Here is a 26,455-nt window from a genome sequence, read left to right on the forward strand (position 1 = left end):
AAGGTCAGACCAAATGGAAGGCAATCATTCCTCATCCAACTGAACTGAGCCAAGTTTCCTGCTTTGGCACTGGTACCACATCCTGAAAAAGCAAGGTGTTGTTTTTTGGGTTTTTTTTGGTTGCTTTTTCTTTTTGTTTTTGCTAGTGGGCAGGTAGTTAGAATACCTTATAGAGCTCATTTTTGACTGTCGAGATTGAAATTATTTCTCAGCCAAGGATAGATATAAGTACATCTGTTAAATATTAAAACATGGAGGGAGAAAAAAAACAGCTTTGCATTGGGTTCCAGATATATCTGAAATGTAAGAAAAAAAGTTAAATTTCAGGTGAACTTCTGTAAATGTTACGAAAAGGATAAGAGTAATTCCATTACATTCTGATCAAAACAACCACAACTCTCCTAGATTTTGTTATTACACTGAGTTGTCAAAGTTATGATTTAAGCTACCCTCACATAGGTGGTTATTGCCAACTTCTGAGACTTATGCAAAAGACAGAATATGCCTCTGCTAGATTCTAACAGGTACTTGAATGTTTTGTATGAAAATCTGTGTATTTTAATGTCTTTGCCTATACTGTTCTCATAACAGTTTTTTAAAGTGAGCAAGAAATAAAGTTCTGATATTAGTTTTCTGAATGTGAGTGTTCTTTATTAGGAGAGACTTTCTGAATTTTAAAAGATTGTTGAGTAATTATAACTTGTGCTAATGAAATGGATATGAAATTAAAAAATACCAAGTTAACTGTCACTTGTGCCAATTATTCTCCTAGGAATTCATTCTGAAATCTGAATTGAATTAAATACTTCATGTGTAAGAGCTAACAAAGAGGTCCAGATTACAGGCAAATTCAGAAATGAGGCATAAGATTCTATTAAGTAAGAAAGAGAAATAGATTTTTTTTGCATTACTGTCTAAGTATACAATTACTGCACTTCTTTTCTAGCAAAGGCCTCTCACAATGAATTGACAAAAAATTCTTGGTGAGCTAATTGTGCTTTTATTTGATTCTTGGCTTGAAGGTTGTAAGTTTTGTTGTGGTTATTGTTGAAGAATGCTAGAAGAATTCCTAGGGCATTTTTCACTTTGTATTGTATCATTTTTTTTTCCCATAGAACTATTGTTATTTGTATTTTTTATTTATATGCATCATACTGAATCTGAAAAATGGAAGCAATTGCCTGCAATGCTGCCCTTAGGTGACAGGATTGAATTGGTGCTTCTCTTTGCTTTTGGAAATGATGTTTCGCAATTTTAGTTAGCAATTTGGACTTGTAAAGATGGGTTATAGTTTCCTTCCAGAATGTTTGTCTAAAATGTTTAACCAGTGAAACGAATGAATAGTAGTTGGCGTATTGAGAGGAAGAGCCCTATTGCTAACATTACACACACACATCTCATAATTTAGGCCTGAGATTTAAGTGTTTAATTTCTGCAAAATTCATGTGAGAGAGAAGTAGTGCTAATAACTAACAGTATGATTTTGATAAAGAGACAATTTAGACTATTTTCATAGGAGAGAAAACTGAAACTTTTTTTTTTTTTTTTTTTTTTTTTTTTTAAGAAAAAGTCAATCTGCTATTTGCAGAAATATTTAAAAATACCTACTGTCATTGACTGAATATGGCTTTCTGAAGTCTATAGCCCGGTTGTCTTGCATGACTGATTTATCTGTTTTAGAACAATTCACCAATAAAGTTATCTTGAAAATTAAAAACAATATTAAGTGATGAATGATGCAGTTTACTGTAACATTACCCTATTGCTGTAGTTTGTTACTAATTCATGCAGCAAAAGCTCAAATAAAACTCTGTTTCTAAATTTCAGCCTGCCTTTTTAAGGACACATTTTGCAGCAATATTGCTACAGTGGACTCGAAGTCCCTAGGCAACTACCCTATGCAATCACTCACTAACATTTTGAAGGAATTATGTAAGCAAAATCTGATGATTTATGTACTCCATACATTAAATGGCAGGTTTTCATTTATCTGCTGTTTTTACAGAGGACTTTATCCACACAGTCCTGTCTACTAAAGCACATAATTAAAACTGCTGCTTCTTCTTCTTTTCCATTTCTTTCTCTTACCTATTCCCTTAATGCATTTATTAGCATCAATAATTTCAATTCCATTTATTTTAAGTTGAAACTTCTTCATTGAATTGTAGCTCTGAGGAGAAGGATTTAGAGGTGTTGATTAACAGTCAACTTGAGCCAGCAGTGTGCACTTGTAGCTCAGAAGACCAACCATATCCTAGATTACATCAAGTGAAGCATGACCAGCAGGTTGAGGAAGGTGATTCTACCCCTCTGCTCTACTCTCGTGAGACCCTCACCTGGAGACCTGCATCCAGTTCTGTGGTCTACAACACAAAAAGGAGATTGAGCTGTTGGAGCAGGTCCAGAGGAGGGCCATGAAGATGATACATAGAATCACAGAATGGCTTGGGTTGGAAGGGACCTCAAGGTTCAACAAGGTTCAACCCCCCTGCTGCATTCAGATCCATGAACCTCTATATCTAATACTAAGCCAGGCTGCCCAGGGCCCCATCCTACCTCACCTTGAACATCTCCAGCCAGGGTGCATCCACAGCTTCTCTGGGCAGCCTGTTCCAGCACCTCACCACTCTTTTGGTAAAGTATTTTCCTCTGATATCCAACCTAAATCTTCTCTACCTTAACTTAAAACCATTTTCCCTTGTGCTGCCATTATCAGTCCTTGTAAAGAGTTGACTCCCCTTCTGTTTGCAGGCTCCCTGCAAATTGTAAGGCTGCAATTAGGTCATCCTTCACCCTTCTCTTTCCAGGCTGAACAAGCATAGCTTCCTTAGCCTGTCTTCTTGGGGGAGGTGCTCCAGCCCTCTGATTGTCTTTGTGACCCTCCTCTGGACTCCCTCCAGCAGCTCTCTGACTTTCTTGTACTGGGGGCTCCATACCTGGACACAGTACTCCAGATGGGGCCTCATGAGGGCAGAGCAGAGAGGGACAGTCACCTAGCCACCCCTTTTCTGATGAAGCCCAGGACACCATTTGCTTTCCAAGCTGTAAGAGCACACTGCAGGCTCATGTTAAGTTTTTTATCCACTGTCAGTGTTGCAGCACCTCCCCTATGAGGACAGGCTGTGGGAGCTGTAGCCTGAAGGGGGCTTACAGGAAAACTGGGTAGGACTTTTTGGAAGAGCATGTAGTGTCAGGACAAGGGGAAATGGCTTTAAACTAGGTAGGTTTACATTAGGTATTAGGAAGAAATAACTTTCTGTGAGGGTGGTGAGACACTGGAACAGGTTGCCCAGCAATGTTGTAGATGCTGCCTTCCTGGAAGCTCTCAAGGCCAGGCTGGGTGAGGCTTTGAGCAACCTGGTCTAGTGGGAGGTGTCCCTGCCTATAGCAGGGGATTGGAACTAGGTGATCTTAAAGGTCTTTTCCAACCCAAACTTTTCTATGATTCTATGATGTTTGTTTTTTCAACATGAGTTTTTTTGTTGTCTTTATTCACTAAAAGAAACTATTTTGAGTTTTTTGTTGTTGGTTTTTGCATAATTAAAACAAAATGCTTTACTTGGCAATGGTTTCTTCAAAAGTAGAAAATAGTATTTATTCTCCTGTGTTGTAGAAATGATAAAATGAGCCACAAGTAACCACTTCAACCTATCATCTGCTTATTTTTAATTTAGATCTTTAAGAACACATTGTATACCTGTGTTAAGTCCTTCAGTTTTCACAGGCTCCCTGTGAATGTAGGACCTATCTTTGCACACTTTTTTCCAAATTTTGTATCCAAATACTTCTTGCAAAAGCTTTATTTATTTTCCTCTCCCTGTTAATGATTTCCTGATGATAATAGAGGAGGAGGTTGTTTGGGAGTGTGAGACTGTGTGTGATCTGAAAAGGAGTAACTGACTGACATTTGCCATATTATTTTCCTGACATTTATGAGGCAAACATGACAGCAGAATTAACTTTCAAATCCCTTTTTCCTTTCTCAGAGAAATTCAATTTTGTACATGAAATCCGTGAAGGTACAAAAGTTTATCACAATCTACTGTCCTATATTCAAGAAGGGAAGAGAAAATTAAATATTTTTTAGCTATTGTTTGCCTTTATCAGTGATGGAAGATATTAATTCAGTAATTTTCAAAGTGTCTAGTCAGACAGAACAGAAATAATGGACAATTTTTCTGCACCTGTATCATAAAACACACTTCTACTAAAATAAGTTCTCATATGGCGCATGATACAATAAATTATTAGTGAAAGCATTATGGAATCAGATTTTTTTTTTTTTTTTGTCTTTTTTGTCTAGACTGTCTAATATTTCATGAGGAAATAACAAAAACAGAAAAAGATACATTGTAATATCTATTTTTTAGAGTAATTGAATTATTACAGACCTACTCTTTGTATTTATGAAATTTATTTTATTAATCTTTGAGGATTCCTTATTCATTTAATATATCATGATCATCGTGCTATTAATTAGGTTGTCCCCATATCATCCTAACAGACACATGATCAAAAAATAACCTCTCCCCCTCCCCCCAAAATAGTTTTCCCATTTCAACTTCTACCAGCCCTGATCAGCTTTGTTGTACAGTTCAGATGAATTTCCTGGTGAAAGTGCTTTCCTCTCTTCAGCTCACATGTTTCAGTTTTAGAGTGCACTAGTGTCTGCTTTGGGGGTAGACACTGAAATGTGGTGAGCAGCTGGAGGCAACAAGCTAGATCAAAAGACTGATTCTGCCTGCAGACAGATGTAGTTACCCAATATAAGATAAAAGTTACCCGTAGTCCTGTCTGTAAGTGCTTCATCATGATAGTAATTCAGAGTCCTTGTTAAATTAGCTCCCTGAATGAATGTTTACAGAATAACATATCCTATCTGAAAGAAAATAGTAGAATATAGAAATATAGTAGAATGCAGACAGAAATTGTGAAAATGACAGTCACTCGAGAACTAAGTACAGACATTTTGCATACTCCAAACCTCAGCTTTTAGGACTCCTCTATAGCATGTCATTTTTGTAATATCAGAGTACACTGAAGCATGTGGAGAATGGTTTGAATCATCAGTGTCATTTTTTAGTGGCACTTGGCCTTCTCCTATGTATTTCCTGTTTAACTTGTCTCTACCCCAAGACATAAGCATTGCTGGAATCCAAGCTCTGAATCTGAGGTCAGGTTAGATATACCAAGTTAGTTTTGATGAGAACCTAATGCTAGCCTGAAAGGAAATCAGCCTTGGTGCAATATCTTTGTGTGAATACAACATATGTCCACTGGCATTTACCTGAGATTAAATCTTGTGAAAATGAAAATAAAAGCTCTTTAATTATATCTAATTGAAAAGTCTTTTACTCCCCTTTGTGATGTGGTTTCTACCAAAACAACATAGTAAACAAGTCTGGATGGTACAACTAACTCAGGCAAAATTGTTATGTATTTTCCCTTTCATTCATGTATGGATGGACTTTGGTGCATTTCTCTCTTTTTAAGAAAGTGTTGGATGGTGTGCAAGTCCAAATTCCAAAATAATATGTGTGAATTTTCATAACAGAATGCTTTTTAGTTTTTTAGTTTTTTAGGTTTGGGTTTTTTTAGTTTTTGTTTTTGTTTTTTTCAACCAATCATATTTTTTATATTCTTTTTAGAACCATAGGATACAAAAAGAAGTATGTAAAAGTTCCACATGGGCATATTTGGGTGGAAGGTGATCACCACGGGCACAGCTTTGACAGCAATGCATTTGGCCCGGTAAGTCAATTTCCTTTGTATCATTTAAGCTTTGCAACTGAAAAGCAGTGCATATCTCTTGAGTAATTTGTGCAGCACAGCATGTGTGAATTCCAGGTGATGGCATTCTTATGATTGTTGAGAGAACTATTAGACGTCATGAAATAGCTTGGTTGGTGAAGATTGAGTTTGCTCTTAACTCTTATAAAATAAGTAAAGACTCTTTTGAATACCCTCAAATGTCAGAAGTAGTAGCAGAGATTTTAAAAATGTAGGGATGTAATGGAGGAGTAGCCAGAGGGTGAGCCAGCTCCCTGTAGCTGACAGATGCTCCCTGAGGGTGTTGCCAGCTGATGCAATTTGGACTGGCTCCCTCTCAGGATCTTCATCTTGTAGTGCCAGTGCTGGGATGAAGAATTAGGAAATTATAACTGTGCTTAAGAAGAGTTAACTGTTAACTGGTCTGTGGCTGAAAGTATGGATGTGTGAGTTTTTCCCCCAAAATAAATATTTTAGTTTTCTTTATGTAGAGTCATTTTCATGTCTGATTCTTGACTGGTAACAATGTGTCTCTTAGTCAGGAAGACGGTATATGCTTTTCTTTGCACTCTGTTTTCAGTTTGGTTTCAGCTTTATTACTCTTTGTGTGAATTCAGTTTCTTTATATAACATAACCTTGCATGCAGATGATAGTCACATAGTCTGGGCGTTCCATTGTGAAAATACAAACCCTTTTTGCCCTATTCTGGATGTGGCTTTTTGATATTTTTAAGAGAGAATTCTCCCTTAATATTATAAAAAAGCTGGTATCTTTCCTGGGGAAATTGGTAAGACCAGATTTATTTCACCTTTTATAGCCATTTTGTGCAGAAGTTATCCCACTGATGTTAGTTGAATTAATGACAGCAAGGATCACAGGGCTGGAAGCAAGCTTGAGAGGAATAACATTTGAAAATTTTCTGCTGTAGGAAAAAATGAAGAGTGTATTTAGAAAGGCACGCTTCATGCTAGGTTCTTAACATTACACACACGTTAGGTTTTAGTTTACTGGTGCACTTTCTGTCCTTTCTGCTGCAGACTTGAGATCACTTGTACAAGTGAATAAAAGTGTTAAAATCACTCTTTTCAAGCCATTCAGAAAGTGTGCTTTTCTTAATTTTAACACCTCTCATAAGACTCATAAGGAGCTGCAAAATGATGAGACACAAAACCTCATTTTGTTGGAACGTTATCTTCAGAAATAAGGTTAAATGTAATGTGTGTTCAGAGTTCTGGTCTGCTAATAGATATATATATAAATATCAAAAATTTCAGTAAAAATAAGGTATTGTTGGTTATATTGTAGGTCTACAATTTTTCAGATTTCTTGAAGACTTGTAATAGAAACTCATCTATAGTGTAGATAGTCTGACGGTAATGTTTTGTAGATGTGCTTAATGAGTTACGTGGGACACAGAAGGAAATTATGAAAGAACAGGTTGAGAACAGATGTTAGGAACATTTTTGCTCTTGGAGAATAGCAACATACGTAGTGACCTAATGGGTTAAGTTGATAAATCAACAACAATGATATCATTCAAGTTCTAAATTAGATGCACCTTTAGAAATTCTAAAGTTTTTCTACAATGTAAAATCTTGGCAGATTGTGTTATCTTTACTTAGTTTGCCAAAATGTTATAAAATGAATACTATTACTTCTTCTGATTGCATTATTTCTATAGGACTAAAGTTGCACAGTGAAGGTGTAGACAGACATTTTTTTGATGTGCGTAAATATAATTAAAATGTGTCAAGTAAGATTTAGTGTTAGTTGTATCTTTGAATAAAATTTATACTGTAACTAATGTTACAAAAATAACAGGACATCTCAATTAGACATGCTAATTCTACTAATGATAAATTTTAAATATTAATTACCTTTCCAAAATATGGGACTAAATTAAGTAGCGTGTGATCATTGTACATTGTCTTGGGAAAAAAAAATAAAATATAGTTTCTTTGTGCAGTACAGAATGGCAGACATTGTATAGTACTGTTGCACTGATACTGCTCTGTTTCAGGCTTGGAAGTATGTCTTGTCAGCCATTCATAATACTGAAAATAGCTGCTTTGAGTAACATCTAGTAAATATTCAGAGAACTTTTAACTGTTAAATAAGGGGATTAAAAAAAAATAAAAATGTTTCACTGGAAATTTCAGTTATCTGAACTAGAATAGTGATTTCTATTCAGTTTACTCTTGCTGTTTTCAAATTCTTATAGAATGAAGTCAAGCTTTTATGATACTTGCTTAGCATTGTTTAAACGCTACAGGAGTATAATAATGCATGGTTTACACAATCATGGTACTCCTATTAAAAGTTACACCTTTTTCTTTTCAGTTCTCTTAATTATGGAATTTTGGAGCCTTTTTCCTGTGAGGGGACGTTTTAGTTCAATGTTATAGAGCCTATTTTCTCAGATCAGAAATGTAGAAGCCACAGTATGTAAAATACTGACCTAATGTTGAATCCCTCTGCTGCTTCAAACATCTTGAAAATTTTGGATGATTAAGTTGATAGTGGGAAGCTTTATACGAGGTTCGACATTGTGTTTGCTTACATGGTTAGCATAATGCCAACACACAAACGCAGTAACAATTTGTAATCTTGATCTGATACTGTGGCTAATTGGAGGGAATAGTCATTAAAACTGTTCTTCATCCAGATCCGATGTGTAGGATTGGTAGCCAGCAGTGACATTTGAAGACAATTATGCAACCAATAGGTAAGGATTCCTAAGAAATAGGTGTTAATAAGTGCATAGAATAACCAATGGATACTGCTGGATGTATATATATGCAGTGGATAGCACTCTCAGAATTAAAAAAAAAAAAAAAACACAAAAAAAACACCAAAAAAAAAAAACAAAACAAAAACATAAAAGAACCCATTTTATCTAATGGGGATTTGTTTGGTGAACATAATAATCTTACTGCTACATTTCTGTGTCTCCAGAGGCCTCCAAATTGAGAATTTGAAGGAACTTTAAAAGCATAGGGTTTGAAGTCAGTGGCAGTCTTTCACCTGACTTGTAAAGGACCTGAACAAAAGCTCTTTAAAGTCAATGAGAGATTTCTATTGGCTTTAATGGCTTTGGATAAGACTATGAATTAAGCTTCACAATCCAGTGTAAGGGCAGAAAGGCTATTATCCTCCTTATCTTCCCAGGAAATTTGAGACACAGGTAGGTTAAGTATGTTGTCATAAAATACCTTTTTGGCTCAGCCAGGTCCCCATGCAAGCCCTTCCTATTAGAAAATACATCTATTTACTCTCCAAACTAAATCCTGTTGAACTTGCGTCTGGCTTTTTGTTTAACAGAAGTTTTATGTTCATAAGCTTCAAATGAGTAAATTGCTTTTAGTCAGCATTACTGTAAAGGCTTTATTTATGATTCTCCATAAAAGCAATTCTCTACTGCAAGTTCATGCCATAAACTATCTGAAAAACATTCTTGCCTGTTTACCTATTATTTCTTCTTTCAGCACCACAAACCTGTAGACTGTGACTAGAAAATTCTATAGAAAATAATGACATTTAAGATAAATGATCAGACTGAATTTGTTTTTTTAGTTTGCTTTGGAAAGAATGTCATTGTCTCTTTTGGATATAAGACAAAAATGATTTACTTTTTAACCATTCACTATAATTCAGTAGAAGAATGTGGCTCATTAGAATTATATCCTTAAACTGATCAGTGTTTCCTATATATGACTAAATAGTCAGTGGATATGTGTGATCCTGTGATATAAGTTATCTAAAACTGAAAGCCTTAATATTAATGTTAAATTTGGTGAATAACTACTAATAAATTAAATATTTGAACCTGGAGATCTACACCCTATGAGAGTAACCCACGTACTTTCTCTTCTTCTGAAAGAGGATTGCAGTTGAAGGAAGAAGCAAAATCCTTCTGCTGTTCTGGATTACTTACATAATAGTAAACACAGCATGCTACATATGCTAAAAGTGCAAATCACCTTGGTGATGCTCTTGCCATCTGCTCAAGCTTTCATTTATGAGCTATGAACTAGTGCAAGTATCACATATTCCCCTGAAGTGGCAAGAGGTTGGAAGGGTTTAACAGTTTATAGCAACATGCTGCAGATCACTTTGTTAAATTTGGAAAGTAATCTGTGTGGGTAGGGCACACTTCCTGTAGGGAATTCTGCCTGGTCTCAAAATACTTCGTGACCCTATTTACGCACTTATACTCCAACCAGCCATTCTGAGAGGGTTAAAACAAATAGCGGTAGCAGAGTGATGGCCTTTGTCCCAGTCTCTTTTTTTTCTTTCTTTAGACCAAAGTCAGACCCTGAGAAATAAAGTATAATTTTTGCAAACAAAACAGAAATCACAACCTAAACATCTATCTGTGCTTATGCAGATAAAGCTAATAATGTAGGTGAGTATAACAATGGCACAGTGATGAGTGAAGACTGGGAATGTCTCTGGGGACTTAGATGCTTAATTTACTGGCTGGTGTGACAGCTTCTGCTGTCTGTTTGTTGCCTCTGTGACCAATACTTCAATCTACATTTTGATGAATAAACAGAAACTTGGAGAGTAGCATCACTGTTATGGTATCTATGACATCTCAACTTTATTTCTCAGATACCAAAAAAGAAATGAAGTTGTATTAAAACAAGATATGCAATGCAAATATTCAATGAATGGCATCCCATTATATTTATCCTTAGCCACAGGCAAAAATAAAATAGTTAAAACTGTTTACAGCCAAAGAAAAGACTTTTCATATGGAGCATGAAGTTACCAGTAGTAAATAGCATGCATGCACAGCTTGAACTTGTAAAAGTCTATGATGAATAAAATGGATAGGACATTAAGTGTTATGGTTGATGATAAATAAAGCTCGAAGGATAAATATGCTTGTCCCTTTTCAGATAATATTATACAAGATACAAATTGAGATGGTGGCTTGCATGTTGAGAATGACAATTCACTCCAGGAGATGCTGAAGGGGAGCTCTGATAATAAGATAGTGTGGCCTCACTGTCCATTAAATTATCATGACTAACTAAATTTGCAGAATAGAGAAACAGGTTCTCTATGGCTGTCCTAATTCTTTTTGAAAGCAAAATATTTAGCCTGAGTGTAGTCCAAATCAATGCATAAAAATTAATCTTTCCAGAAGCCTGGCTATCATCAATCCAGACAGAGTTCTCTTTTTGTACCTTATATACCTGACTGAAACTTTCCTGAATATTTGTTCAGAAAGCTTTTCAGTTTTGCTACTCAATTAATATAAATAGAATACTAGATATGGTATGTTCTTTAAGCATGTTGAGAAGAGAGAATATTTTAAATGCTTGTAACTAAAAGCTCTCAAATCTGCACTGTTTCATGGCATTTAAATGCTTATGAGTACTTGTAAAGTAGCTGAAAGTTTGGACTTCTATCATAGTTACATCAAATCCTAAACATTTTATGCATGATGACCAATTTTCTTTACTAGTGTACTTAGAAGTATTACCATTATTTACTGTTCTGCCATGAAAAAAAGCTTCAGTAATCCTACTTATGGAACAGAATTTATATAATAACCCCAAGCACAAATCATTATTGATACAAATAATTGGCAAATATTTTTTAGTACAATGACATCTAAATGCTTTTCCAGACACACTGAAAAGAATGGTTGGATAAACAACATGCACCTGTATGTGATAAAATTTGCTTTAGCAAGAAAAAGAACACTGAAACAATTTTAAATTCATTTAATAAAATATTAGGAGAGATCAGAGATCTGTCAGATTCATATCATCATTTGAAATTTGAACAATTTCAAACTATAATTCAAGTACAAGAATTTACTGAATCCCGAATGTGTTGTGTACCTCTACATATTTTCTTACTATTCTATTTCGCTGAAATTATAACTTGAAATACGAAGCAGAATTTATAGCATAGTTTCTTCTTTGGAATAAGTCTTCTTGAAGCAGGGAAACCAGATTAGAAGTTTTAGGAAACATTATCTTGTAAGCCTAATAGCTGTGAGATATGTATTACTAAAGTCAGAGTAGAGGGAAACCAACGTAATAAGCAGTGTAAAGTGATAGTCAGGTCTGATGTTTGTTTACTTCAAAAGCTAGAAATCTGAAGATGATTAATGGATATTAATCCAAAAAAAAGGAGAAAAAAAAAAAAGTAGATTTTACTTTTTATCAACTGGTAGAAGTCAAGAAATTTTAGTGATGAAAATCTGTGCAATAACAGTTAAAAGAATATATCTTTTTAGTATTTCATTATTTTGCAATGGTAAAATGAGTTATCAGGTATTTTCATAGGGTCACTCCATTGTTTTTAAGAGCTGAGTAAATGGTCCCTGCAATCACTGCTTTACAACCATTGGATTAATGTATGTTAAGTGGTACTTATGCAATATTGCACATTCAGTGTATTAAATGCTTCAATCAATGTTACCAGAGTTATTGTTCATAGAACATAGCTTTGACTTAGTAGACAACTGAGAAACAGAAGAACTCCAAGCCTACCCAATTTTACCTTCCACACTAAAAATAGGAACTATGTCACCAACACCCCCCTTCTGCCCCTCACCCCCACAAAAAAAAAAAAAAAAAAAGAAATTTAAAAAAAAAATCGAATGACAAAGTCTAAAAATCCTAACATGCTATCAATTGAATATTTTTAATATTTTTTTTATTAGATATGATCATATTAACGTATCTCCCTATTGTACAAATTAAATTTCAGGTTTAATTTTCAACTTATTAAAAAAAAACCACAACACAACGGGTTTTGTATATTTTAGTGCCAAAATAACAGATCCTTGGTTTACTCCATAAGAGATGTGAAACTGGTATCCAACATTGAGTTTTAGCCGTATACACACTATATCTAATGAAAGTCAGGGGAAGCCTACAACCGAAACAAAGTTTAATACCCTAAAAAAGTAGAGGGATCAGAGGAAATAGCTGCCTACAAAATTCTTCATGACTTCTTGGTAGATTACGATAACATTTTATGTAATAGCTACATTCAAATTACACAGACTCAGGCAAGAAAAAAATCACACCATAGGATTTATTTTTTTTCATTTGTTCATTTGCTTTACAATTTTATTGAATAAATAGAGACATTCTGGACAGATAGAAACATTTCTTTGTCTTTCATAACACTGTTAGTGTCACAGGATGCTGTTTCAAATTTGTTCTTCGAAATATTGCTAATGTAGAAGAGGATACAAGTAGAAATGCTTCTGTTCAGACTTTTAGAGGGAAAGTTCCCCAGAAGGTTCCTGATGCTGCAGTGTTGTCTGTCCACTAGCTGCAAGTGCTCCCTTTTGACAAGTAAAATATACTGTTTTCATTCAGATGTGTAGATGTGTGGTTTTCTTTGTGGTGATAAATGACTTGAGAAGCAATTTCATATACACATGAGATCTGTACTCAAATATGCTACCAGCTCTTCTACATTTTTAGCTCTTTGTCAAAGTAATTTTGGATGCTCTCACAAATTAACTTGAAACAGTGAAGAGTTGAGGTCACAACTCAAAGCATTCCTTAATTAACATAAGATCTGATTATACTTAGTGAATGGAATCCTGTTGAGAGTAAGTCCACTCTTCCCAAAGTTATTGATAGCTATTGAAATGTTTGTAGAATCAGAGTGAATTTTAGTTAACATCAACTTTCAAAGTATCTACAGTATTTTGAATTGAGGCCAAGTGTTCAGTAGAACTGCAGAGCATGTAACTGTTAAGTGTCATCAGTAGTTAGATTAAACAAGATAAAAATGCTAATGAAGGACACAGTCTCTATGCTTACATTGAACGGTGGAAGTTAGGAAGATATTTTTATTCGCTCTGGATCCGACTCTGCCTCATGACTTTCTACATGCTTTACAGAGAATTTTTCTGCAAATATTTAATAAATATTTTTCTGATGTCACAGTATCTCAATTACAAGTATCAGAAGTGATAAAAGTGTTTATTTAAAAGCTGTATTTCACTCTTTCTTATATGTCAGAGTGTTAGGAATGATTGATATTGCTGAAATCAACAACACTATTGTCACAGTTCAGCCTGGTTCAGCTAAGTGCCCTGACAGGGGGGCAAATTGACCCACAGATCCACATCCCAGGAAGGGGTGAGAAGAAAAGGGAAAAGGTATTGAGATTGAGTAGATGAGGAAAACAGCAACAAACTAAGAGAAAAAAACTTAGTTTGCTAAATATGATAGTGGAATGTGAGAAAATACAGTATTATAGAATATGATTGGAGTTGAAGCTAATAAATCAAATAAAATGAGAAAGTTTCCAAAATGGAAGTCTTTTTTCTGGTGCTGTAGACAAAATGGCCATGGAGCAAAGAGAGCAAAGAGGGCAGTCCTTTGACTCTCAGTTTTGTATTTCCCTCTGAATGGAAAATAGAAATGCAAAAAAGGAAGTCTTCTGGCAGTTGTAGTTCTTCTATTCTGAGACCAGGAAACTGGAAATAGTGACAATCCACAGAGCAGCAGCATTAACTATTTAACTCCCACTATACTGCATGATGTTATGTTATAGAATGCCAATGAAAAACCATCAAACTGTGACAACTGCTAGCCCCAGTGGGACCTTCTTGTCTGAGAAACAGATCTTCATATTTAAGTTAGAAACTTTTTTTTTTTTTTCTCCCCATATTATTAAACAGTAGATATCTTGGTTTCCAGTTACAGAGATGCCTCTTCGACATGCAGAATACACTATGAGCCTATTAGCCCTGGGAGGAATAGGACTCAGCACTTTCCAAGACGGAGCCCTAAGTGGCTTCATTTGCACTGAAGCTCTCAGGAACAGGTTTCTTTGTCCATGTAATCAAGCTAATATTACAGCAAGACTTCCAAAATGTGTTACAGAACTGCAGTAATTTAAACCTCCATTTTTATAATTTTGTTGTGCCCTGTGCACATTTCTGAATATCACTGTGTATTTGTAATACAATTATGAGGGACTTGATAAATTCTTATATAGCCTTCAAAACCTTGGTGACCTAAATCCTCTTGGAATGGGATTTCAGGGCTACAGCTATTCTTTTCAATCTGAATTTAAGGAGTTTAGGGTAAACTCATTCAGATGTTTGACAAAAAGTTGTCTTCCAAGAAAAGCATTATTCACACCTTCAGAGAATCCTTAGGAACTAGATGTAAAATTTTGCACCATAAAACTTATGTTTATTTCCATATCTAATACTTATTCTTTCCTTTAAAATTTTATTTAAAAGTAAATTCTGTGTACTTTCCCTGTGCACAGGCAAAAACAGGCTGTGCCATATCAGTATGCTGTATAGGCCACCTTTGTTTTTCAGAGATGCTGCTTCCATCAGTGGACTCTGAAAGCCTGCAGTCCATCAGTGTATTTCCATATATTCTCCTATAGGGGATATCTTAATCTCTGTGACTGCAATGTGCTCTAAGGTTAGATGAGTTTCTGAGGGAGAAAACCAGCATATGCAGAATGTTCCTTTGGTATCTCAGACATTTTACTCAGTTTTTGGTGTTATATTCACTCCTGAATTGTGCTATTTTTATCACAGTGTCAGTCCAATTTTCTTCTGTTTGAGTTAGGAAAAATGATCACTTGTATTTGAATTTATAGAAATCATAGAAGTCCATGTTTTACACCTGCAATTTAGTTTGAAGTTTTGGGAAATACAGCAGCATGAAGTAAGCAGTTCACTAAAAGAAGAAAACAACAATAGGAAATCTATCTTCTCGTGTTCATTTTTAGAGTTATCTTCTGGCACATTTTATAGCAATTAATTTGACAGTAACAAGAACTAAAAAGGTTTTTGGATTACTTCAGCAGTAAACCAGCAATAGAACTGTGTCATTTCAATTTATCACTTGATGTGTTTAAGTGTGTGAAATCTTAGTTCTTTATCACATTGGAATACATTGCTTATATATAGAAAAGCTGCAGACTTCACTGAGAAAAAAATGCATATCAACTGCCAGCAGAGCCATCACATTCTCCCTAACTTGCAGATATTTTTTTTTTTTTGTGAATCTCACACTACTTGAACTAGAAGAGCATCATAACCTTAGCTTTACCCTTGTTGCTGTGTCTTGTGTTATTAGGAATTTTATCCATCAAAAGGAGCTCTGGCACTAACAGCACACTGGGCGTTTGAAATTCTAACCTGAGAGACAAACCCTGTGAAACCAAACTTAACCTCTGCAGTTATCTCTTATCCTACAAGCATGAGTCTCTGCTTCTTAAGAGGATATCTTCTTGGTAATCTGAAGATACATAGTATATTTCTAATGTTATTTAGGAACAAAGCACAACCACTCACCTTCTTCAGTGAGCTATAGAAAAATATTAGAAAGTAATTGAATTTATATACTCTATATATATTCCATGTATTCTTTAATGAAATTTCCAGATATAGAAAGGTTGAAAGAAGCTAAACAGTTGATTATTACAAAGTAATTGCCAAATAACTGACAAGTGTTCCAGAGTACTGTTACTTTCAGATAGCTCTAATTATAAAGTACCTCTTATTTGTAAACGCATTAAGGGAGAAGTGTAGTCTCTTCTAGCTTCTCAAAACTGAAATTTTACCTTTCATATTTAAAAAAAAAAAAAAAAAAAAAAAAAAGAGTAGATAGCATTTTAACCAATATGTATGTTTTAACATTAGAGTTGACTTTATTATGTGTTGTAAAAAAAACTCATACAGTTTACCATCTGAAGAAACAATAAGAAATTCTTCAATGTATCTAAGTAAAATAGAACATAAATATAATAGGCTAAATCTGTATGCAACTCAAATAACATTCTTTTTTGGGGGGTACTTAATAACATTCAACTTCCTGTACTTTAATGGTTACACTGTTGATCAGTGTGATCTTGTGCTCTTAATGGAATCTTACCACAGATGCAAACATCAGTGATACAACACTATCAACTAGTATGACACTTCAGATGAAACAAAGCACTGACCCATTGGAAAAAAAATAAATGGTGTTTGATTAATCTTAAGGGACTTCTGATGTCAGAAAAGTTAGATGCTTATTGTGAAAAAGAAAACTATGTAATCTACAGAGAAATAGTATTGTCTACCAGTAGAGAAAGTGTCAGATAAAATTGATATCTGGAAAAAATTAAGTTGTCTTGGGAATAAAAAAATTAAGTTTATTCCTCTGCCAGAATTCCACATTAATGCATTTCTTCCTTGCTCTCTAGAGAAAGTTCTTATCTGCATTTAAATGCATGTATTTCAAATTGAGATTCATAAGGGACTAAAACTATCAAAGTTTCATATGAGAAAAAAAGAATTCAGAGATGCTGTTTATAGATTTTGAAATTTAAATATATAGATAGATATAAGTCTTTAAAACGAATAAATGTTGCAAAGCATTAATGACTGGCATATAGCTTCAGATTACACATTTTATCTACATCCAGAGCAAAGTTCAAGATTTGCTTGCCATTAAATTTGGGACCAGGCAATGATACCTCTTTTTCACAATATTCACATCATCTTGAAATTTCAGTAAAAATGCACATTAAGCTCTAGAGCTGAGTGGAATTTCAGTGACCAATACTGATGACATTGAGAAAATTCTTGGAGAATTTTGCCTTACATTTTTCTATTCTTTATAAATATTTATTACACTTTTAAAAATAATTGATTACCTCCACTGGAGTCTGGGATATTTATAATAGCGTAATTACCCATGTCGGGGTAAAAAATATCCTTCAACAAGCTAGAGTGAGTTGGTCTTCTGTTTGCTGAAGTAGTAAAAACTGGGGAAATATCTCTGTGGGAATAACTGGGAGTTTTGCCAGAAAATTCAATGAGGTCAGAATCACATCCCCCAGAAGGTTTTCCTGCTGATGCTGTGCTGCAAAATTCCAGTTCCACAGCTTCGACCCAGCGAGGAATGGCACCCAGCTCACCCTACCATGCCTTTCTTCAGCCCCTGCCATGTTCCATCTGCTCAGGGCTGGCAGAGTCTTCATGGAAAGAGCTTCTTGTTTTTGCCATCTAACAATTCTTCACAAGAATCTTGTTCTTGCAAGATGTTTAAATATCTGCTCTGGTGTTCTGGTATTGATTTGTAGCACTTAAATGCTAAATACATAGATGAAGATTTAATTTTCATGTGTGTATAGTAAGACCCTGTCCTTCAAACAACTGTCAGAGGTAGGACTTTGCAGGTGAGGAATGTCTCCCATACTAATTTTAAAAGCCCTAGTTGATTGTGCATGTTTTACACGTGGAAAATTGATTATGTGCAGCAGGTGAAATAGATTTTCTAGCATCCTCTTAGTTGTGTACATCACAAGTGTTCTTGTCTTCAGAACTGTGTGTTATGTTTCATAACTTCTGTGCACTGCAAGCTAAAAAAAAGGAGCTGGCAAATACACTTGCGGTTCTTCCTGTTGATCGTAGGTAGAATATCAAGCATGAAACAGTATACTGAAATTCCCTTAGGGATCTGGGTAATTAACCAGAAATACACTTTGCATGACATTGTTAATCCAGTTACTCAATGGAAAAACTATTTGCTAATAATTACAGTTATTAGGCTGAGCTGCACCTGAGTGCAGCTTCAGATAAAGACCTTATTTCTGTCTGTCTGTCTTTCCTTCTTTCTCTCCTTTCTTTTTAATTAATTTTAAATGTTTATCAGAGTTGAAATAATTCCAATTGTTGCAATTTGATTTTGTCTTTTTGTTATTTTTTCAGTACTAAATTCAATCCTATAGTTATGCAGTCTCACGATTACTGACAGACTGAGGTAAGGAATCCAGGATTATTTGATATTAAGTGCAAAGGTGTCTTTCAGGTCATGTGCAGGCTAATCTTGTTTGATGTATTACTCATTCTAAGTTTCTTCTTTTTTTTTTTTTTTGTTTTTGAAATAAGCTCTGTGAATACTCATGGATACTTTTTTTTTTTTTTTTTTTTTTTTCCCTAAGCATCTGAGCAACCCTTGATACATTTCAAAGTTCACTCTTTATGATGAATCTCCTGAAAGGCATTTCATCTGTCACACCTAGCAGCCTTTGTTAGTTCACAGCAGAAGACACTATAGATTTCTGTTTACATGGATGAAATTGAAAAGGTTTTGCTTTTCTGTAATCCCTCCTCTATTTCAAAGTATTTCAAAGCACTTGAAAAAAATATCCCAACTGAGTTCAATGCTGGTGGAACATGTAATGAGGAGACAGTTGCAGCAGTCCTTCAACACTGCATATTTAGTAACTAACAGCACAAAGACAGATATTTCAGGTAGTATAACGACAGAAGATGTATTGAAAGGGTTGTGAGAGTGTGTGTAAAGTATTTCATTGTGGAAAAATAAGCAAGCAGACAAAACCATCAAAAACTATGTGAGAGGCATAGCATGTTTTAAAACATTTTTCTCATGTATAAAAGATGTTGAAGACTATGTGAATGTACGATGTTTTCTGCTGAAGATATTTTCTTGTTTGAATAACTCCTGTTCTCTCAACTTGGTTTTTATAAAACTTAGATCACTAAAAATATAAAGCTAGTATCATGTTCTGCTCTGAGCCATCTCAGCAGAGAAAAGAAAAAAGTAAAGCTGTGCACACACTGTGTTCTTTTCCATTACTGAATGTGGTAGTATCTCTATTTTGTAGAGACTATAAACTCCGTATAGATTTAACATCACTAATGCATTTTGTGGAGTTGACTTTTGACAGCTATCACCTTAGCATTTTTCCTCCACATTAATCTTGCATTAGATGTACAAACATTTGTATGGAATAATTTCTTTTTTTTTTTTTCTTCTGACAAGTATTCATTTGAAGATGAAGGCTAATAGACTGTCCCAAGGCAAGCACCGTGGTCAAAAGTGCATCTGTAGTGTATGTGATTTATTTCTGAAGTAGGGATGGAAATCTTGATAAAACAGAAATGACTGAGAATGCTTAGCCAAAAGGTTAAGAATACTATTTCCAATAAATATTGCATGAAAGATTTAATAAATGATGCAGAAAGAAAGTGAGGGTCAGGTGTACATTTAAATCTGTATTTGTAAGAAGGTACTTAATAAGAAGTCTTACCTGATGATCATATGTCATACCTCATTCTTTCTATTAATGAATTCACACACACACACACACACAAAAATAAATAAATAAAAAATAAAATAAAATAAAATAAAATAAAATAAAATAAGATAAAATAAAATAAAATAAAATAAAATAAAATAAAATAAAATAAAATAAAATAAAATAAAATAAAATAAAATAAAATAAAATAAAATAAAATAAAAATTTGGATATATATCTGAAATCCTTTGAAATCTAAACCTGAGAGCCATTTTAGCCTCCCATTTGTAATAAATTAAGAGAATAACTATTTTTTGTCTGTCTCATAAAAAAAAAAAAAAAAAAAAGAAAGAAAGAAAGAAAAGAAAAACACAAAAAAAAACCAAAATCTTTTTCCTAGTAGAAGCAGCAGTTGAGGTTAGGAATTCAGTTAAGTCTTTGAGAGGTTTAGAGAGGTGTCTCACTCCAATTTATAGGAGGGAGAGGAGGATCTTTGATATATGTATACCCAACGTGAGATTAAGCAACAACAGTTCAAATGTTGGTCTGACCAGTTTATTACAAAACTTAATCACAGTGATGGGGAAGGGAAGAAGGGTGTTAGAAAAAATAGGAAAAAGAAGCAGGGTGTCATTGTAGGAAGCAAGAGGGAGACAGCACCGTGGATCCAGTGTGGTCAGTAGTTCAGTCATTGATCTTCAGTAGTGGTAGGTCATCAGGCATTGTTCTGTTGACAATAACAGTGACCACAGTGATGATTTCTAGTGGCAATACAAACTTATTTATAAGGCCAAAATGGTTGAGTCAGTTCTCTTTGGAGTGACAGCTCAAATCCAAAGTGATTGAGTCAACTCTCATTGGAATGGCAGCTTCTGGCTCTGGAATCTCAGCAGAAATTCCTTTGTTCCCATCTTCCAGGCCTTGCCAGCAGATAAGAGGGAGCAGGGATGCCCACCTGCATCCCTATTTTTCACAGGACACGATGGTATCATTCCCCAATTTTCCCCTACCATATTTAGTCACAAGTCAGATCTTCTGCCAGTAAATACTCCCGAGCACTCTCTTCCAGAGGCAAACAGCTCTGAAGGAAGGTGCTTTCAAATGTCCACAAAGTGGTGTTGATTGTCATACGACAGCACCCATCACTTTCCTCTTCCATAAATCAGTGAGAGTCTTATCACAAGAGTCACTTCAGGAAGCGAACTTTGAGCCAGAAAACAAAGAAGGTTATAAGCTAACGTTCAAATACTGCCTGTGGTTCAAACCTTGTTCCACTAAATTCTCTCTGAAGAGAAATTCTCTCACATTTTTGTCTTTATATTCTGCCTTTATATTACAGATACTACTGCTCAGTCACCACTCTCTCCCCCTATCTCCCCCCTTTTCCTACCCCCTCCTTTTTTTTTGTATCACTTGGACTTCCTGAGTTGTATTCTCCAATGTGTTAATCTGTGAGATATTGAGAACTGTGTGTGTTCACACATCTACTCAAACTTCATACACCTTGAGCACTCTGTAGGAGTTAAGAAAATACATTTTCCAAAATGTTGAAACATGACATTAATAAAGAAAATGTCAGTCACTAGTTATATTTTGTCAGAAAAATATTATTTGCCATGCCAGAGTTCAATGCTTAATAATACATTATTCTTGTCAGTACTGTTTAAAGTGCACATGATTCATACTAAACCTTTATCTTAGCTGATAGTGAAAGTAGGCATTTAGCATTTTCTTAAACTGAGTCTCAGTTCAGAAGCTTAATAAATTTCTGTATTTACAGCAATAAAAAGGATATTTTAGCTTCTCCAGAGATTTATTTATCTCAGTTGTATAGAAGATGTTTATGATGCCATTGCTATTGTTTCAGTAGATCATGTAAAACATTATTTAGCAATACATAGTGTCATAATGCTGGATTTGGATGTATTTGAAGATGTTTCCCATAAAAATTCAGTTCAGAAATAAAGTGTGTTTCCTAATGGAGGGAAAACAGGACAGTTTTACTTCATGTAAATATTAAAAATTGTAAAAACTTTTTTGAAGACACTAGTAATATTTTATTAAGATTTGTTTTTACACATCATTAATCATCTGCACTATGAGTCCAAAACTTATTACTTATGCATAGTTAGCTCCAAAAGTTATGTCTCCTATTTATTTCCATGGAAACTACAACAAAAGAGCACAATAACACTGTTTGATAGAGTGAACTCTCAACTACATAATATTTTTCAACACAGTCACCACCATCAGTAATGCTTATCACTGATGAAAAAGAGCGTGCATGCCCTACTCATAAAAATCTGTAAAATAGGAGACATAACTTTCAGACCAGCTTTTGTTACACTGATTATCTAGATCTTAGCAGAATGTAGGCAATTAAGAGTTGTGTGGAACAAAAAACTTCTCCGGTGTGTTTAGTGAAATATGGTCTTATATTTAATTATCATAGGCTAAGTCATATTAGGCATTAATAACTACTTTTGTTCACCCATAGGAGCCTGTAGATGCTGCTGAAGCAGCAATCTCAGATATTAGCGAGAGACCTTTAGACATACATTTACCCTCCCAGTACAATGAAGTATGAAACTCAGAACAAAACATAGCTCTAAATGAGATGAAATAAACATCAATTAACTACTTAACATATACTTCCCCCAGGCTAGAAACTCTGGATATACCCAGGTTAATTTATTTTTGTGCAGTTCCACTGTAATAAGGCAGACAAGATAAAAAAAAAAAAAAAAGAGTCAGTAATGTATTTGCAGTTTTGCTACAGGGTTTTCAAGATCACTGCTCAACATTTTTTAAAGCATTGGCCATAGAACATAGATCAGCTGTGAATTATTTACAGCTATATTAGCCATATATTGTACTTTGTGTTACACAGTGATTATCTGGTAACACATCAAAATCCCAAAACTGCTGCTTCATTTATTATACATACATACATACATACACACACACACACACACATATATATACATACATATATATATATATATGTATGTATACGTATATATATATATATGTATGTACATATATGTATAGTTAAAATTTGTTGCCGGTGATCAGGAGAAAATTAAATTTGCTATTGTTTCTGCTACAGATTTTACCCAAAGGATGTAATACTGTGGTAATAGAGATGTTCCATATCATAACACATCTCCAGAGCATATTCCAAAGATCAGGAGTCATTACATTTGGAGCAGCTCTCACCCACACTTCCATATCAGATTCCATTCTGTCAGTGTGCCTCTCTGATGCCATCTGTTGCACAACAACAAAATATAATGGAATATTGGTGGGAAGGTTCAACCTCTACTGCTGTACTACCAACATCCTCCTCTGATGTTGTGAGCCAACATAAAAAAATAAAAGGAGGAACCTTCACAGAATACATACTTTTTTTTTGTCATTCCTTCTTAGTAAAAAGTAAAATGTTGCTTTTGTAAAGCTAAGCATAAAATAATGTGTTTTGATTAGGAGTCTGTATGAAAGATCCCAAGGCAAAAGAGAAAACATAACAGTATAGAGGAAGGAACAAAATCAAGAGCTACGCAGCTTTGAAGAGCAGAGATTGCCAGCACTCAGTGGCATGCAGCAAGAACAGTTATGGTATTAAGAGCTTTGTACTGAAAGATGTGCGACTCAGTCTTTATGTAGGGAAAAGACAGACAAATAGGGACCAAAATTTTGCCTGCCGTACTGTGTATGCTTCAGTTATTCTTTATCAGTAGTTGTTAAGCCACAGCAGTACGTTCTTTACCAGTCCCAGGATAAGATATTAGTTTCTGTCCTTATCCACTTAGTGTTGTAGAAAAGTTTAACCACGACTGAGACTGCAAACAATGTTAGCTGCAGGACTTCACTTAGGTTTTGCAAGTGCCAACAGGTAGTTCAGAGCCCTGCACTGTCTAGGAAAATGGGCCAAATGCAAGAAAATGTGAATCTAGCCTTGAAATTGCATCATAGTTTATCTGAAAAGCAGAAACAAATACTTGCTGAGAATAAGCAGAAAAGTGGTAATGAAGAAAGATGGCTGGCAGCACCATAGGGATGGGATTCCAGTCCTCTGACAGGAGCTGCCTAACCTGTGTTAGTCACTGTATTGTTCATGTCACTTCTGGGTGATGATTCATCTATCTGGATAAAATCTCTATTTTGGGAAGGGATAAATTATCTTGTAGAGGTGTCATAGGTGAAAATGGGATCCTAGATAAATAGATGATGACTTGTTAAAATACCCAGTTCCTAAACTGCCCAAGTAATGTAGCCAAAGCAGAAGCCTGTGACACCTGTAAATATTACATCTACAGTTAATGTCTTTTATCTTCAACCCTAAGGTATTCATATGATGAATAAAATTTATGATAACTGATGTTCGGCATGAACTCTTATGCCAGTGTGTAGTTTGGGTCACAAAACTTTGGTTTAAAACTTCTACCTATTATACACAGTGACCACATTTGGAAATTCTTTCTGTCCAATGAAAGAAAGGGGTTTGACAGCTGATTTGAACTGTGACTCTTTGGCCTTTTAAATGTACTATGAAGTTACAGCTGAAGAATAAGGCTTTCCAGTGCTCCTAATCATCCTGTGTGGGAAGAGTTGCAGTTTCTTTTAGGTCTTTCTTTCCTTGTGGCCTTTTGAATGGTCTTCTTGCCTATTTGAGACTTTTCTTGAAAGCATTGTTTGGAAACTGTGCCCAGGTCTCACATCTGAAACAGGCTAAAAATTACCTTTTAGGTAAATTACCGTAGGTTCACCCTTGCCACTTGGTACAGGATTGATAGCAGTGTGGGGATGCAGAGAAGCAGCTTCTTCTTAACTAATTATCATTTATTAGTAGTAATTTACTCTAGCTGAATAATGATAGTTATTATTATATTTTAATGAATGATAATAGTACATAAATAATATAAGCAATTATGAATGGCATTATTAGAACTGAAGAATTTTGAATGCAAACAGAATGGCACAAAGCAGATATCAGTTCTCCAGATGAATTTCATCCAAGTTCCCATCAGCAGAAGTTGAAGCACAATTTCTCAGCAGCCTTTCCTTATTCCATCAGCACCCTCCAGCATTAGGGACATGCTGACATCCAATAATATGGTTCAGCTACAATTTTTCAGTCAGCTTTCAAGCCACAATTTCAAGACAATCTGAAAGAGCTTTGGTATGATATGGTTCTAGGGCTTTATGAACACATTATAGCTAGCTCTTTCCTTTAATTCTGTTAGATTGAGCAATATACTTTTGTGTCATTGCTGTGCTTTGTGCTATAAAAGTATTAAGAGAACTCTTGTCTTCAAGAAGTTTTCCTTTTGATTTATCATAAAAGAAAGACAAATATGTATCAAATATTGGAATACATTTGTCCAAATATCTAAAAAGTATCAGTAGCCATACAGAATTTCAGAAACTTATTACCGCCTTCCTCTGAAATTTGTTGAAATACTCTATATGCAATGGTGACAGAAAATTATCTTTTTCTTTGTAAATAAGCAGAGCTCATGTGCATTACACATTAGAAATGTGCTAATTTGTGGTCATCTATTCTTTAGCATCTATTTTCAGCTTTTTTCACATATTTCTGTGCCAGTTCATTTCCTATTAGGATGCCTTTTATCCTGATTGCAATTCCTTGAAAATTGCTTAAAGAATATACCCTCCCTGCAAGGAAGAATGCAGTGATAGCCCCATTAATAAAGAAATACAACCAACATATTAACAACAACTACATGACAATATATCAAAACTTTTTATTTTCTAAATAATACATTTTAATTAATTATGTCTGCATGTTGAAGAGGAAATATAGATTAAATATAGGTGGAACTTTCTTAGAAATAGTCACTTTGCAAAGAACACAAAAATGTCAGTGACAAGATAATCTTGAAAAAGCATTTAATATATACTGAGAATAATACTTCAAAAATGTTTTGGAGGGGATTTTTATTATTTTACGAGCTGAGCTTGACAGCCCTCTCTGGCGGGAGGAATGACAGGATTTGCTATTACTTTATCTTTTTTTTCATGCTTTACCTTGAAGGCTTTTGACGTGTAGCTGGAGATAAAAGCATATGGCATACATGTCCAGCCTGCAAGCCCCACATGGCCTGGTACAACTTGCAGTGTGTCCACCCTTGTCCCATGCTATCATGGTGGCAGCTGTTCCCACCAAGTGGCCCAGCCCAGCGCTATAAACCCCTCTGGGCTGAATCATAGAATCATAGAATTACTCAGGTTGGAAAAGACCTCAAAGATCATCAAGTCCAATCGCAGCCTAACCATAGTACCCTAACTCTAACAACCCTCTGCTAAATCATATCCCTGAGCACCACATCCAAATGGCTCTTAAACACATCCAGGGATGGTGACTCAACCACTTCCCTGGGGAGCCTATCCCAGTACTTAACTATGCTTTCTGTAAAGAAATGTTTCCTAATGTCCGATGTAAAACCTGAAACCAGGGCACGGGGCACAGTGCAGTGCCAGCTTGAATTATGGCTAATAAACTGATAGATTTTGATATATTGGCTAATTGCAGTTCTGTGTGTAGCAAATAAAGTGCATCTGTGCTTTCCATTTTGATAAAGGAATTTTAGAATATATTTCAAGATT

The 26,455-nt window shown here is 34.9% G+C and overlaps 1 protein-coding gene across 4 annotated transcripts in view; it reads left to right on the plus strand.

Annotated features, from left to right (window-relative positions):
* IMMP2L (inner mitochondrial membrane peptidase subunit 2) overlaps window positions 1-26,455 on the plus strand; it is a 430,059-nt gene that overhangs the window by 335,516 nt on the left and 68,088 nt on the right. For 2 of the 4 annotated variants that reach the window (XM_085513905.1, XM_032443055.2), the window contains exons 5-6: window positions 5,649-5,751; window positions 18,492-18,543. In XM_085513905.1, the coding sequence (XP_085370031.1) occupies window positions 5,649-5,751; window positions 18,492-18,497 (109 nt within the window). In that variant the 3' untranslated portion in view covers window positions 18,498-18,543. The remainder of the gene's footprint in view (window positions 1-5,648; window positions 5,752-18,491; window positions 18,544-26,455) is intronic. The other 2 variants (XM_015854164.3, XM_015854156.3) reach the window with 1 other exon arrangement.

The sequence above is a fragment of the Coturnix japonica genome, chromosome 1 (assembly GCF_054131305.1).
Source record: "Coturnix japonica strain WE chromosome 1, WE-NBRP24, whole genome shotgun sequence".
Taxonomy (NCBI): domain Eukaryota; kingdom Metazoa; phylum Chordata; class Aves; order Galliformes; family Phasianidae; genus Coturnix; species Coturnix japonica.